The sequence below is a fragment of the Urocitellus parryii genome, chromosome 5 (genome assembly GCF_045843805.1).
Source record: "Urocitellus parryii isolate mUroPar1 chromosome 5, mUroPar1.hap1, whole genome shotgun sequence".
NCBI lineage: Eukaryota > Metazoa > Chordata > Mammalia > Rodentia > Sciuridae > Urocitellus > Urocitellus parryii.
In genome coordinates this window covers 94,271,446-94,287,927 of record NC_135535.1, presented here as the reverse complement: position 1 = coordinate 94,287,927, position 16,482 = coordinate 94,271,446, and the positions used below count along the sequence as shown (strand labels likewise).

At 36.3% G+C, this 16,482-nt stretch overlaps 1 protein-coding gene across 1 annotated transcript in view; it reads left to right on the top strand.

Moving 5' to 3' along the window:
- Nucleotides 1-16,482, top strand: part of Ptpro (protein tyrosine phosphatase receptor type O) — a 107,736-nt gene that overhangs the window by 57,933 nt on the left and 33,321 nt on the right. Inside the window, exons 13-17 of the mRNA XM_077799073.1 lie at nt 3,853-3,992; nt 6,563-6,695; nt 8,806-8,926; nt 12,895-12,963; nt 15,613-15,696. Coding sequence (XP_077655199.1) covers nt 3,853-3,992; nt 6,563-6,695; nt 8,806-8,926; nt 12,895-12,963; nt 15,613-15,696 — 547 coding nt within the window. The remainder of the gene's footprint in view (nt 1-3,852; nt 3,993-6,562; nt 6,696-8,805; nt 8,927-12,894; nt 12,964-15,612; nt 15,697-16,482) is intronic.

Below are 16,482 nucleotides of genomic sequence, written 5' to 3'. Positions count from 1 at the left end.
ACATTGTCTTTTCATGGGAAGAGATGAACAACAAAGAGGGGTCCTCCAAGCAGCTTCTGCCAAGAATTTCCAGACATCTGCTCTAGCAAATAGGAAGGAATACTCTAACCCAGTACTGTCCAATTGGAATATGATGAGAGTCTCCTATGTAATTTTTAATTTTCTAGTACACACAAGTGAATTGAATTTAATATATTCTATTTAACCAAGACTACACAAAGTAGCATCAATATAAAGAATCATTTATATTTTCTTTTTTCATACTTAAACTTCAAAATCCAATTTGTACTTCACATTCATAATATCTTGTATTTTTATTTATTTTTTTTGACAGAGAATTTTTTTTAATATTTATTTTTTAGTTTTTGGTGAACACACATCTTTATTTTATTTTTTATTTTTATGTGGTGCTGAGGATCGAACCCAGCACCACATGCATGCCAGGCAAGCATGCTACCACTTGAGCCAAATCCCCAGCCCAGCACCTTTTATTTTTGACTGGCCAGATTTCAAGTGCTCAGTCTCTATGCATGGCTAATGGCTATGTTGTACAACACAGATTTTGCATTTTAATACACTCTCTGGGAAAAATATTGTCTCCAATAGTCAAATTTAATCATATTATACCCTCACTAATGAATTCTATAATAACTTTATTTCCTTTAGGATACCAGAGTTAAATTTCTGCCTGGTTAATTTAAAGAATACACCTATCACAATGATAGTAAATAGTGCACAAGCCAATGACTTGGATATGTTACTCGTTGACCTACAGAGCTCACATGCCTATGTAGTTGGGGAAAGAATACAGTGATGATGGATGCCATGACCTTGGAATAATCACTTGTCTCCATATTTTGCCTGAAAAGAAAAATTTGCCCCCTGGCTGTTAGAAGTCCCAGATCATTTGGAGATTTTCCTAAGGATCTCCATTCTTATTAGGATTCTCTATTGATCACCTGGACTCACATTCTCAGTCAAATCAAAAGAAATCCCTGCTCTAGTAACTATGCCCTCTTCCTTAGACCACAGAGAGTTCTTTTTATAATTCACAATAGTCCTTGACTCCACAACTGAAATATGAATATTTTATCAACATGATCAGCATAAGAAAAGGTAGAGAACATAAAAATTCAACCACAGTATATCTGAGTTACTTATGCTGGAATCCTGAATTTTCTAGTAAATAAATCCTGGCTCGTGTTTTAAATTGGTCAATAAATAAGATACATTGAGTGCCTACAGATGGCTAGTTCAAGATGAAGACAGATTAATTTATAAAACATGAATAATCTATTAGGATCTAGTAGGATTGGGACTTCACTCAGATCAAATAGTTGATAATTAAGCCCACAGAAAATCCCTGAAGGGATAAGTCATCAAGAGACAAAGTCATCAGAAAGCCTTTGGGGAGAAGCTAAGACTTTTTCTTGACCTCAGAATGAGCTGAATAAAGAGAAATCATGTGAGAGCAAGAACATTGCTCATGTCAAGTTCAATGAGAAGAGTAACTTTAACAGGGGGCAGCACTTGTGGGGTAGTTTGGTGATAAAACTAATGGGTAGGTGACATGCAACCAATTTAAGTAAATCTTTAAAATGTGGTGCATTTAGATATGACATTGTAGACGTGCACAGACAGGATTAACAGCAGCATCATAAGCTGCTTTTAGCTATCACTGACAAAAGGAAGAAAGAACAGATTAGCAGTAGGGAGGAGGGGGAAAGGACTCTGTAACAGTCAATGCCTGTGATGACAAGAGCCTGGACATGCAATATATTTTTAAAAATAGATAACAGAAGATATGACAAGAATCATTAGCAGACATGCTCTCTGGGACTGAGAAGTAAGAGGGAAGCCTCAACATTTTTCACTTAGACAACTGAAAGAATGTCTATGTTCATAAGAGAATCAGGAGTTGTAGAAGATAGAATTGATTTATGAGAAGGGTAGGCTGCCAGATTCAGTCTTACCATTAGGAGTTTGAGGTAATAGTGAGATATCAAAGTAGGCACAGATGATTGATTGAGTATGCAGGCATAAAAAGTTGGATTCAGAGACTAGGATTTGGGCAGTGTTCATATTGGATAGCTAAACTGATTTTATCTATCTACCAAGAAGTGAAATATAGACACCCTAGGGATTCTGAGTATAGTCCCAGAGATTCACTCTGAGGAGTAATTCTGTAGTGCACATTTTTAAAAAAGAAAAAAAAATCCAGCATCAGCTTAACAAATTATCCAACTCTTCCCTAAGAACCTTACACTTGCTGCCAAAGATCACGTTCTACATGAGTCAGAACTGCTGTAGGACTTGTTCTCTTATTCAGGATCCTACTAGCAATGACAATTTTGAAGGATGTGGGGTGGAAATTGACCTCTGAGTTTCATCAGAAACTCTCAGTTTCATTAGTTTTTCTTTGCCAGAAGAGAAGTGAGACAATGCAATGTCTGGAGAGTGGATAATTCATTGCAAATGAAAAAGGGATCCTGACATCAATTGCGAATTTTGCTTGCCAGAGACTAACTCATCTCTTTCTTCCTTCAGCTCTCCTGCCTAACCTTGTCAAGTTGCCTCTGGAAAGAAATATACTTCTGTTTAGTTAGACTCAAGTTGAAGTTACCTGCAATAAATCAAATCAAAACTGACTTTGACATACTTCTTGTTTCTGGTCAGGGCTACCATGATAATATTCTAGAAAGAAACTCCAAATCTTCCCACAAAAGATAAATACTTGTCAAAGAGGTGAACAGCTTTACAGGACTTTTTTTAAACACTGCTAAAATCTAAGCACTGGGGACCAAGCTTGGGAGAGTGGGGTAGGAAGTGAAACAAAATCGAATAACAAGCAGTGGTTACAACAAGTGGTTAGTTATCTGAAAAGGACATACAGGTGGGCAGAGTATATGGCTATGTGAACCTGGCAGTAAGATACACCATGTCCAAGCAAGTAATGTCAAAGGGTTCTGACAGCAGGGAACAGGGACCCCCTCTTCATACCTGGATATTTATTCAGGCTCAGCACTTTACCTACTGGAGGAACTAGAGGAAAAAGCATCATCTAAAGGACAGGTCACAGGCAGAAGACCAGGAGAGATTTAGTAATGGGGGACAAGACAGCAGAGCACTTATTAGAAATGAGGAACAGGCAGGGTCCTCAGGCAACCAAGCCAGTGACTCAAATACTGAGAATGAGTATGAGGGAATCACAGCTTCCTTGACTAGTGGGGTAACTGATTAAGACAAAATTCCTAAGATAAAAAATGTATCCCTAACATTGTATGAATCATCCAAGTCACCTTCCATCAATCCTTTTCTCTTAAAAAAAAATCATATTTTCTGTTTAGCTTAATCCTTCCTAATTTTGACTAAATTTTCACGAGTCCTTCCTCTAACTGAAGTATTTTAAACTCCCTTTCCTCCAGGGAAAGGAAGGCAGGTTGTTGGCTAAGTACCAAACTGAACCTTTTCTTTAGAAGGGAGCACACCACTTTCATTTTCCCAGCCTTTGTTAAGTACATATTTTTGTATCTCTTCCAGAAAGTTCTGTATTATAAGGATAATGCTAACTCCAGGACAGATGTCAAAAAAGAATATTACTAGATTAGGGCTATAATAAAGCTGAAGTAGAAAACAGAAGTGTTCCAAAAAGAGAACTATAAAATGGGAGGGGGAAGAGGCAAAACCTCTTGCCTTCCGAGTATTTCAAAAGCAATGTAAAATGTTTATGTGCTCTTAACTGCCTGTATATGGATTTTTAAAAACAAAAAAAAAATATTTACCTTCTTGTTAGTAAAATAAGAAGGAACACATTAAATTACATTAAATAATTAAAAAACGTTCTTTCCTCAGAACCAGCTCCTCCCAAGTCACTCTTTGCAGTAAACAAAACCCAGACGTCAGTGACTTTGCTGTGGGTGGAAGAAGGAGTAGCTGATTTCTTTGAAGTCTTCTGTCAGCAAGTTGGCTCTAGTCAGGAAACCAAACTCCAGGTACTGTACGTTTTGACTTTCTTTTTCTGAGTTAATTCTGATTAAGGTTAATTATCTGAGGGGGAAAAAAAATCACCCATTTCTTTGAACTACGCAAAGTAATTTGCTCTTTTGTGTTTCAGTGATAGAAATTAATAGTATGCTTAGAACAAGCTCATGTTACAATAACCTTTTTTGATCTTTGTATTTTTATCTTCTATTCCTAATCCTTAGTTCCTCCAGGACATGCCAAGGAAAAAAGGAATTGATTCATTTTTCTTCTTGGTCATTAAATTGATCAAGAGGATGAAGAAGCTTCCATATAAAATACGATTTAACAAATATGAACCAATTGTCAATTGTATAGAACAAATGGTAGAATCTATACTTGCTTTCAAAAAAATTTCATATCATTGTGGATATTACATATGTGTAGAAATAAGTGAAACAAAAGTGCCACATGAAAGTCATTCTACTAAGAGACTTTAAAAGAAACATGCACATCTAGTTAGTAAGGAGGATAATTTTGTTGAAAAAAAAAAGTATATTTTTTGACAGTTATGGAAAAATTTTTAGAATCACATATAGCAGAAACAGTAAAACACTGTGTTATTCACCAGGTTGGGATGAATGGAAGCCAAGAGAACAGCTCTAAGTGTAGCAAAGCCGCAAGAAAAATTATTTTAGAGCCAGAGGTAGAAGGAAAGTGGCAGGTTGGTGAGCGACACAGCCTCCTGTAGTGTACAGGCTGATACTATGACCCTGATTCATTGATGCTTTTTAAACAGTGAAGCTCATGAGATGGAGGGGGAGAGGGAATGCAGGGAGTACAAATCTTTTCACGCTGAATGCCAAGATAATTAACTTTGATTCCTTTACCCCTTTGATATTCTTTTCTACAAAATTTATCTCTTTTTGATCTGTGCTGAGCTCTAGTCTAAGAATCCTTTTTGAAAATAAAGGCTCTGCCAGTAGTGGATTTTCTTCTCTGTAACTACAGTGATGTCTTCCTTCAAGAACATAATGGTCAGTCAGCTACTTACTACAACTGAGTTCTCTTAGCAAGTTTTTCTTCCCCAGAAATTATACTTTTCTAGAATAGTGGAAGATATGAGAGCGGTAAATTAGTGCTGATGGCTATTATCTCTTTAGGCAGGATCCTCTTCTGAAAAAGAGTGCTTGTCACTAACCTGGCCATTGTTCTACCAAGTTAGTACACAAAGTTGCTATGTTTTTGAGGGGTGCTGTTTAGTCAGCATTTGCACCTCTCTGACAAAAATACCAAGTGAGAACAACTCAGAGAAGGTAAAGTTTATTTGGGGCAGATATCTCAGCCCACAGATGGCCAAATCCAGTGCTCTGGGCCCAGGGTGAGGCAGCACATTATGGCGGGAGGATCCAACAGAGAAGAAAGCCTGCTCAATTCATGATGGGGTCAGGAAGCAGAGAGAAAGAGAGAGGAAGAGGACACAGGAAAGATGCACCCTTCTAGGAAAAGCCCCCAGACTCCTTCAACCATCACCCCTCTGCCTACAGTTACCACCCAGTCAGTCCATTAAAACTAGGATACACTGATTAGGTTACAGCTCTCACAATCCATTTGTTTCACCTCCTGCATTAATATAGAAGCTTTGGAGGATACCTTATATCCACACTATAACATATTCCATAAAAAAGCTAAAAATGCAGACAGAGGAGTAAGGCCCTTAAGATATAAATAACTGCCACAAGTCAAAAACATAAAAGCCAACAACCCCAAACACATGTTTCATATAAAAATGAATACAAAAACATTCTTGAACATATAAAAATTTCCTCAGTCTCACTTATGGTAATAAGGAAATGCAAAATAAAACTAAGATACAATATACTGTGTTGGAAAGAATATAGAGAATAGGCATTGTCACATGTAGGTGGCAGGTGGGTAACTTGGAAAATGTCTATGGAGGACTATTTTTCAGTAGCTTTCAATGTTAAAAATGTATATTTTTTGACCTAGAAATCCAAGTTCTAGAAATATAGGAGTGTATTATATTTATTTATGTTCACATAGTTTTATATACACACATATACATATATAAGTAAGTATGTCTATACACGCATATGTTCTGACATGTATGAAATGATATTCACTGTAACATTGCATATAGTAGCACAAAAAGTCAAAGATCTCTTAAACTTTCATCACTAATAGGACGTTGGCAAAATAAAATATGACCATGCAATGTGCTTTTATGCATCCCTTAAAAAGAATAAAGCAGTTCAATCTGTATTGATGTGGAAAGAGTGCCAAAATATGCTGATAACTAGAGAAAAAATAGGTGAAACAATGTAGAAACTGTGACATCATTTATGATTAACTATGTCTTATATGTTTATACATCCATAAAATGAATATTAGAAGAAAAAATACCTGGCAGCAATGGCTGCTCCCATGGAAGAGAAGTGGGTAGAAGGAGAACGGAGAAAGAAGGGTGTCTTTAAACATTTTTACAATGTCCACAGATTACCTTCTCAACTATGAAAAATAATTTTAAAGACAAAATAGATGAAGAGTTGATAGAGCATTTTTTTATTTTCTGCATCTCCAGGAGCCCGTTGCTGTTTCGTCCCATGTCGTGACCATCTCCAGCCTCCTCCCTGCCACCGCCTACAACTGCAGTGTCACCAGCTTCAGCCATGACAGTCCCAGTGTCCCCACCTTTATAGCCATCTCAACCATGGGTAGTTACATACATTAGTGAATCTGGTCTTTAGGAGTTATTCCTTTCCACATGTTCCTTACTTTTTCTTTTGAAATATGTATCATCTGTCCTTTTAATGGAAGCAATGTTCCCTTGGGGGGGAGGGAATCCAAGTTGTGGGGTCAGGAAGGCCTTAATCTCAATCTCAGAGTACTAACTAAAATACCTGATTTAAGAAAATATATTTACTGTCTCTGTGCCTTTGCCATTTATCTGTGAAATTAGAAAAATAATCTATGCATTTTTAGGTTATTTTGGAGCATAAAAATAAAACACAGAAAGCCCCAGCATATGCTGTCTGAATGCTGGCTGCTGCCACCACCTTCATCCTCTTGTGCAATCGTGGCACAGGACCCCCATCAACTCAGCTTCATCTGTCTCAGCCTTGGCCATCAATTGCCACAACAGAAAACTCAAAGCAAGAAATTGTCTAATCTAGAAACAAAGTGTAAATGGGCCAGTTAGAAATTAATGAAGGATCTGGGGCCCCGTTTGTTTTCTTAGTCTTTTCTGAGTTGTACTACACATGGTTGCTCTCTGGTTGGTTATTCTTATTCTGCAATTTGAGAACCTCTATGAAGTCTCCTGAAGTAAAACCACTGTTGCTTCACATTATCCCTTCACAGGGTTCACTCTCATTTCTATAATATTAGTCCTCTATTTAGCTGCTATATTCAGTGGTCACTTTAATGCGTTTTTTTTTTCTAAAATTGTATTTTATTATAAAAAGGAGTTTATCTTCATGCAATAAGCTTTTTTAAAAAAATTTATATATTTATTCTAATTAGGTATAGTAACGGAACCACATCAATGTTTATAGCAGCTCATTCACACAAGCTATAACTGTGGAATCAACCTAGATGCCCTTCAAAAGATGAATGGATAAAGCTTTTTTATTTTTATTTATTTATTTATTTATTTTGCTTTCTATTTTTAACTCTTGGCTTTTCATTAGACAGGACAAAATTGACCTGAAAAAAAAATAGTTTAATGTGTCTCCTTTCTACATCCTATTACATCTTTCTAGGTATACTTTAATTTCTCTTATTCCTTGACATCTCCACATAAACCTAGTGCAACAGGTGATTTTATTAAGCTTATCTAAAGGAGAGAAAAATGACACCCAGAGGATAGAAAGTATGCCTTCCCCAAATAGCAGTTAGCACTCAAGGACACCTGAATAACCTCTTGCACCATGAGATTATTGTTCTTTCTGCTCAAGCATCCCACCCATGAACTGGAGCCCAGCTGGTCCAAAGGGGAAGTCGAAAATATCAGAGCTTTAGGGATCAGCTCCTTGATTTTATGATCCATGCAAAGGATGGTTCAAATCTCTTCTGGCCCACTTTGAAGAGCTTTATAAAGCCATTCAATACATTTACCTGCCTTTGATATCCTGCTCATTCATACAATATAAAGAACTAGCCAATGTGTAAGTGCTACAGTAGATAGACCCGTCATTATATAAAGTATATGAAAAGGGCACAACCCCTGTTCTTAAGGACCCTCTAACTTATTAATAGGTTTAATCTCTTGGGCTGTGCAGATGGAAAACCTCTGAGCATATGGCTACAGATCATCAGAATGCCTGCCTCTAGTAACGTGTTAAGTGCTGCAGCAGATGGTAGCTCACTTGTGTCTTTTTCATATACGTTATTAGTTGTGAGCAAAGTATTCAGTTGCACTTTCTGACTTTAAAGTCATGGGCATAAAATAAGAACCTGCCACCTTCTGAGCTTGTGAAAATGTTAAACAATGATAATACATGATAATGACTTGTAGATTTGTAGTTTTCAAATGAATTTGAACCATGGCATTCTTCCCATTTTATAGTTCTCCTTATAAGAAAGAACATCCTGAATGTTGGAGGCTTTTGAAATAGGCTCAATTCTTCCAGCCACCAGAACACCATTTGTCAGTCTGCTAAGTCATAGTTGAGTGCAAGATCATTGTTAGCTTAAGTTGTTTCATGTTTTGCTATTACAATCAGCATAAGTTCATTGCTCCTAAGATTAGATGAAAAGCTGTGAAGGGTCCTGTCAGTTTCCATATCATGGAGCCTATAACTGCAATGCCTGGCTTCTCTTTAGTTACAGAGATGAATCCTAATGTGGTAGTGATCTCCGTGCTGGCCATCCTGAGCACACTTCTCATTGGACTGCTTCTTGTTACCCTCATCATTCTTAGGAAAAAGCATCTGCAGATGGCTAGGTAAGTTAAGTTTTGTTAATATTTTATCCAACCTTTGAGGTATATTTTTACTTATGTATGTACAACTTTTGCAGACCTAAACTGTGTAACAATTTTATTTCAGATATAGTATCTATTTCTCTTTTGTGTGTTGTCTATTTCTCTTTTGTGTGTTTTCTAAGTAAGCTAATATTTTAGAAAATGTTGCCATTGGAATGGTAAAGCAGTGGATTGCTGTTTACAAATTACAAACCTTCTTGCTATCAATCCTGACATTTTAAGAAGCTCATAAGTAGGGATCTGTTACATTTGGGTACATTCAGACATATTTGGAGTAAAAGAATGATCCACATCAATGATCCACATGATTAATGAAAGAAGTTGATTAAATGGTATCCACAAGAAGAATAGGAGTCTGGGCATAATGGCACTTGCCTCTAATTCCAGCAGCTCAGACACCTAAGGCAGGGAGATTGTAAGTTCAAAGCCAGCCTCAGCAACTTAGCAAGGCCCTAAGCAACTTAGCAAGACCCTGTATCAAAATTAAAAATTTTAAAAAGGGCTGGGGATGTGGCTCAGTGGTTAAGTGCCCCTTGGTTCAAACCCTGGGAAAAAGAAGAAAGAGGAAAAGGAGGAAATTTAAAGACGTATTTAAAGGCATGGCTGACCTAAACAATAAAGCAGATCAACATGGGATGCCATGAAAGTGGAAAACAATGGCCATTTCTGAATATGAAAATCAACTTCATGAAGACTGGAATTTGAATAAATCTTAGTACAATAAGGAAAGAGTTGGTTTTGTACTGTGGCTGGAGTGTGGAGCTCTGAACTTACACTTTTTAAGGTCCAATCCTGATTTAAGAACCGTGTGAACTTGTGCAGGCCACTGAAACTTTATTCACTCAACAAATATTAATTGATACCTACTGTTTCAGACTCCTGTAGGTTCTTGAAATGGACAATGACAAAAAAAAATCCATACCTTTGTGGAGTTTGTATTCTAATCAGGGGGATGGAGAACAGAAAATAGAGCTATAAGGCACAAAATTGCATAGTGTGTTAGCAGGAGTTAAGAGAAAATAATAGAGCAGAGTAAGGGAGATTAGTAGTACCAGAATCAGGAGACAATTCTCTTGGTGGGTAGGTTTCACTCAAACAGGGACATTTTTAAGCTAATACTTGAAAAGCATGGAGTTAGCCTTGTGTTATCTCTAGGAAGAGTGTGCCCAGTAGCAAAAGCAGCCCATGCACTGCCAAGATCCTTGGGCCAGAGCATGACTAGCATATTTATATTCTGCCATGACTGGCAGAGAGGCCAGTATGACTAAGGAAGAGGAAGAGAAGGGAAAAATAACAGGTGATGTCAGATCTACAGTGTTTCATAATCCATTGAGTAAAATGCCTTTTACACTGAGTAAAATGGGCAGCCATAGCAAGGTTTGGAGAAGATTAAAAATATCTGGTTTGTGTTAATGTTTTCATTTTTAGAAAACAGGCTATACAGAGACAATAAAAAACACAGGTGTATCAGCAGGGGGAGTCCTGACAGTAATCCAGACAAGACATGGTAGTAGTTCAGTCCACAGCAGTAACAACAAAGGGGAGGAAGAAAAGACCAGATTCTGAATATATCTTGGAAATAGGGGTGATAGGATTTGATAAGAAATTGAGTGTGGAATGGGAATGTATAAAGGAGTCAGGGATGACAACGGGTTTTGGCCCTGGAAGGATGAAGTTGCAATCGATTGAGAGAGACTCCAGGTAAGAGGCTTCAGAATAGAGGAAACATCAAGATTCAGCTTTGGCAATACTACGTTTGAGATGAATTGCAAGTACAGGTTTGGAATAGACAGCTGCCCAGGAACATATGGTGTTCAGGAAAGAGTCTTGATTTTGGAGATATAAATTTGAGAGTTTTTAGCAAATAAATGGTGTTAAAGCTATAGACTAGGCCAAAGTCAGAGAGTAAATGTAAGTGAAAGAGGGCCCTGGGTGAAGCACTGGAGGTTTACAATATGAAGACTTCCAGGAAGAAAAGAAGATGAAAGCAAGAGATTGGCAAAAGGCAACCAGTGGAGTAGAAGGAAAACTAAGAGTGTGGTGGCCTGGAAGGCAAGAAAGAACCTATACCAAAAAGAGGTGATAACAACCCCTTCATTAGTGGATAATCAGGAGCAATAATGCAGTAATAACATAGCATGGGAAGTATGCAGTAAGTGTTGGTGCATAATCCTGACAGCCCAGGGGTGGTGACAGATGTAGTAATGAAAATGATGGTATTTATGAGGGCATACTACAGAGTTTTTGTGATGCATACAGAAGATATTTAGCAAGGACAGATCTAATTCATTCAGCTGGTCATTAAAACCAAGATATTGTGTGCCATGATCTTTGGCAGTCTAGTGAGACTTATGGATCTCTTTAGAGAATAATGCTTTCTAAGAGCATAAAATAAAACACATAGAATTATATAATCATATTGAAACACGATGCTCATATATTTTAAAAACAAGTATATTTTGCTTTTCATTAGCACATTAAACAGTTACTATCTAACTCATCATTTTATTTGGATGACTAATAAACAGTTCAAGATATATGCAGCAAGTCTGTTATATAAAAGTATCTGTAATTTCTATTGTTAGCAAATCACAACTACTGATGTGGTGGTTTGTTGTCTACTTTAATACAAGAAACTTTTAAACTTCAGTTACAGTTTGTAAAAATGAAGATTTACCTTTTTCTACTTAAGTTCATAGAGCTCTAAATTCTATCTTTGGACCCCATATTAAGAACTTCTGAATTTGAGGGGCTGGGGATATAGCTCAGTTGGTTGAGTGAATTTGAAAGTAAGAGATCCATATATAGGAAATCAAAATGGGAAAATGCATTGGTAGTATGTAATTTTATCACATAATGAGATACAATAATATTAGTATGTTTTTCAAAGAAAAAAATATTCTTAGAATAGCCTAATAAGAGCAGTCAGATAACTGAAGTAATTAATTTCAATGCTGGATAAATAATATCAAGTTGGTCCATCAATTTCACATGTAGAAAAAATGAGAGGCATGAGCCCAGTGGGCTATGTTCTCAATGCATATTAGTCAAAAGGCGGAGAAGGCATGAGAACATGTTTATCTTTTTGCCCAATTTTGTTGTTGTTGTTGTTGTTGTTTAGTTTGTTTAGTACAGGAAATTGAACCCAGGGGCAATTAACCACTGAGCTACATCCCCATCCCTTTTTAAATATTTTATTTAGAGACAGCATCTTGCTAAGATGCTTAGGCCTTCTCTAAGTTACTGAGGCTGGCTTTCCTCCTCCCAAGCTGCTAGTATTATAGGCATGTGCCACAGCATCCAGATCTTTTCCTTTTCTGAGAAAGTTAAAAAAAAAACCTAAATAGTCTTTTTTACTAACAGATTAATTGAAACCATTCTGGATTAGAGTCATGTCAGAAGCCAACCTATTTCAATACGTATCACCCTTATCTCAAGGGGTAAATAATAAGGATACCACAATATAAGAGAAAAAAAATTGAAGTAAGCAATTCAACTTGGTCCACTATCACTATAAGGAGGAAATCAGAGTGCTATAAAACAAAACTTAACTCGAAAAGTACTACAAAGGGACTTTCAGTTTATCTAGGAAAGTTTGTATACCTTACTAATGAAGGTTTTTTGAAAAAATATTATTTCCAAATAGTGCAAAGATTTATTTTAGGATCATGAATGCCTTTTGACAAAGATTATGAGCTGAATTCTTTCAGACTCAAAATAAGTTGATTAGGAGTCTTACAAGAGACTGTTTTATTTTGTTTTGTTTTTCTTTTTTGCACTGTATGAAACAAAGGAACACATAGAACTTATATCAGCTTAAAAAAATTTAATGCTGTCATGATAAACCTGTAAAAGGCTCTCTTTATTTTTATGTCAGGTAAAGAGTGCTCTCTCGAGCAGTTACGTTGATTTGTGTTCCTTTCAAACAGGGAATGTGGAGCAGGAACATTTGTCAACTTTGCATCCTTGGAGAGGGATGGGAAACTTCCCTATAATTGGTGAGTAGTATTTTGGAACAAGCCTGTAGATAGCTTATCTATGTTGTGTGGGCTCTAAACTTGATTTTACCATCTTTAGGGATAAGTAGTTTTGTCTGATGGTTATTTCATGATTTCAGTAACAGTAGACTTTCAATGGCTAGATTTCCACAGGATATATTGGTTTCTACAAACTTAATATAATACTGAAGTAGAGAAAATGCCCTAATCTATTCTGTATTACTATATTGAACAAAGAACTAATGCATTCATGCAAGGAGCCCATAATCATGCTGAGGAAGGAGGCAAATGTAGGAGCCACACTGAACAAGTGGTAGCTAAAGGCCTGAGGGGAGACTTCACTGAAGCCGGATAAGACAGAGCAGCATCTCAATGCCTGGGGACATAAGCCACCCTTTTGTTAAAAAATTAAGTAGAAATGTACAGCCCAGGGCTCTCAACTCTCATACTTGCAGGTTAATAATTATCAAAGCCAGAGATGTCCCACAAGATTACACGGCCTCATTTTTCTTTATACTTGAGTATTAAGGTCCTATGGGGAGGAGGTAGTTGGGGAATTAGAAAAGCATTTTCAAGAGATTAAATAAAATGATATTATACCTAACAATGAGAATTAACAGACCTATCTAGTTCAACTACACCCATAGAATCACTAATTAAGTAAACATTGAACATGAAGCCACTTTCCTTATATGACCTAGTTTTCATGATTGCTTGCAACAGAAACAAAGTATATTTAAGTTCATACATTTCCTATTAATCCTTGGTAAGTGATTCGCCCCCTGCCGCCCCCCATTTTCTAACCCCAAAATGGTACAAGAAATAGATTGAAAGACTAGACATTTTACCCTACAGAATCAATAAGAGAGGCAGAACTTTTTTTAGAATATAAATTCTACTTCCTTGAGTATAGATGATTCCCACTCTAGTTGTAAATCTGGTTGAAACAGGATTCTTTCTTTTTTTTTAATTGTTGATGGACATTTATTTATTTATTTATACATGGTGCTCAGAATCAAACCTAATGCCTCACACATGCTAGGCATGTGCTCTACCACTGAGCTACAAACCCAGCCCCCAAAATAGGATCGTTTTCAATAAGACAATACATTGTGCTGGCTTTTTTTTTTTTTTTTGGAGGGGGGTGCGGTTACTGGGCATTAAACCCAGGGGCACTCAGCCATGACCCCAGAGTCTTGCTAAGTTGCTTAGGGCCTTGCTCAATTGCGGAGGCTGGCTTTGAACTTGGGAACTTTTTATCTCAGCCTCCCTAGCCACTGGGATTACAAGTGTGCACCACCACACCTGGCCTGCCATTTTAAAATTTTAACGTGAAGAGAATTTTGCTATTAAAATACGATTAGTCCAACCATAAAGAAAGAAAATTTCATAATCCCTAGATGGTGAAATTTAGGAAACATTTAGTAGGTTTGTTCAAATTTCTCAGCACTCATCCCAAGATTAAGAGATGGATGCCTGTTTCTTGCCTGGCCAGAAAACAGGACTCATCCCAAGATATAGAAAGACTCATCCCAAGACTGGTGATATTACCATCTAGGAAATGACCCAATTGCACCTGTGACTCAGGAGAGCTAGGTATTAACTAACTTCTTAGCCATTCACAATTTGCAAAACTTATGAGAGACCAGTTTGGTGAGAACCAAGGGAAAAGAGAATTCACATCAGGACCTTTCTATAAAATCAAGTAAATTCTCCTACTGCTCTTGGCAAGGAGAGTTTTGCCGGCAGCAGCATTTTCTGGCTGACTGAGAATGGATATCTCAGTGGGGATTTGTAACTAAAGTGACAGGATGACAGCATCTCCCCACCATCCTGAGAATAACTAGAGCTGCAGCCCCAGGATATTTTTAAATCTACATGAATGGATGTTCCATTTTACAAGTGGCTTGAATATCTGAAATTGGACTCAAACCAGGCATTTTAAATCAAGAGTCTGAATTAGAATTAAAGTAAATTAAATAATTTTGTTCCCACTCTATTGATCATCAATGAGATTTTTAGACTCTGCTATTGATGCGCTGTTGATATTGAATGAGTGATAACTGAATATCATAACATTCTTCTGCTTTAAGAAACATTTTTTTAGAAATTTTGTAGAAACTCAAAATATAGAAAGTCACATGAAATCATGCAGTTTAGAATGTATCCCAAAAGCTTAGTCTACATCAGAATCATTATAAGTAACATGTCCATTTATACCTCCACACAGAAGTTGCTATTTCATTATCAAATGAGGTTATAACAGTTTCTTAAAATAGGTTTCAGCATTGGAAAGTTAATATCTAAGAATAAGACATACGATAACTAATGAGCCATTTAAGAGTCTCATTTAACTGAATGCAAAATGTAATCACCTAATAGCAGACTAATTGACACAAAGTAAGTTCAAGGAAATCTATCTGATTATAATAAGGTCTTGTGTGAATAAAAACTGATTTTGTCAATATTGTAGCACTTAAGCCTTTACTTTTTTAAATTTCACAGAATAGAATAATATTTAATTGTAATTAAGGTGCTTGTCATATTAATTGATCCCAGTAGGTAATTTACTGATTTCTGTTCACAGTTTATATTACTAACTCTTGCCACTTTTTCATCTTTACATCTGTTATCTATTAATGCTCACAGGCGTAGGAGTATATTTGCTTTCTTAACCCTGCTACCTTCATGTCTTTGGACTGATTATCTTTTGGCATTTTATATTAATCCTTGGTAAGTGATTTTTTTTTACTGTTTACCTAACACAAAGTCTTTAAAAGCTGGCTTTCAAAAAGTAAACAAAAAGAAATTTTTTCTTTTTGATTATTTCATTTATTGGATAGCATCTAAAATAGTTATTCATATATTAAAATGAATTAAAGCAGTTATGATACCAAGATGCCTATAATGCTTTTTCCACTTAAATTTTCTTCTAGTGATGTTCTTGGCAGGGTTTTCTTTCTTTTATTACTTGCCATCTATTTCTTCATAGAGCCAACTCATTGTCCTCTCATCTGTGTAAATGATGCTTCCCATTTTCCTTCCAATCCCCATCTATTAGAGAGATAGGAATGTGGTATGGTAGATAAACAAGTCTAAACTCTGTATTTGGGACCTCTTTATTAAAAATAATCTGAACTCACTGAATATTAAATAACTGACTATGTATAAGCCTCTTTGTATAATTACTTATTTTTCCCCATAATCCCATATAGAGTATTATAGTCCCATTTTAGAGATGTGAAAATAGGGATTTAAGGAGAGTAATTGCCCTAATGTCATACACTACCACATAAGAAATCTGGGTTCTTCCACAAGAATAAAGGTCATCGTATTATATATGCACACATTTATAGCAGCACAATTCCCAACCACCAAATCATGGAAGCAGCCTGGATGTCCATCAACAGATAAGTGGAAAAAGGAAATGTACTATATATACAAAATGGATTTTACTCAGCTATAAAGAATGAAATTATGTCATTTGCAAGAAAATGAATAGAACAGCAGAGTATCACA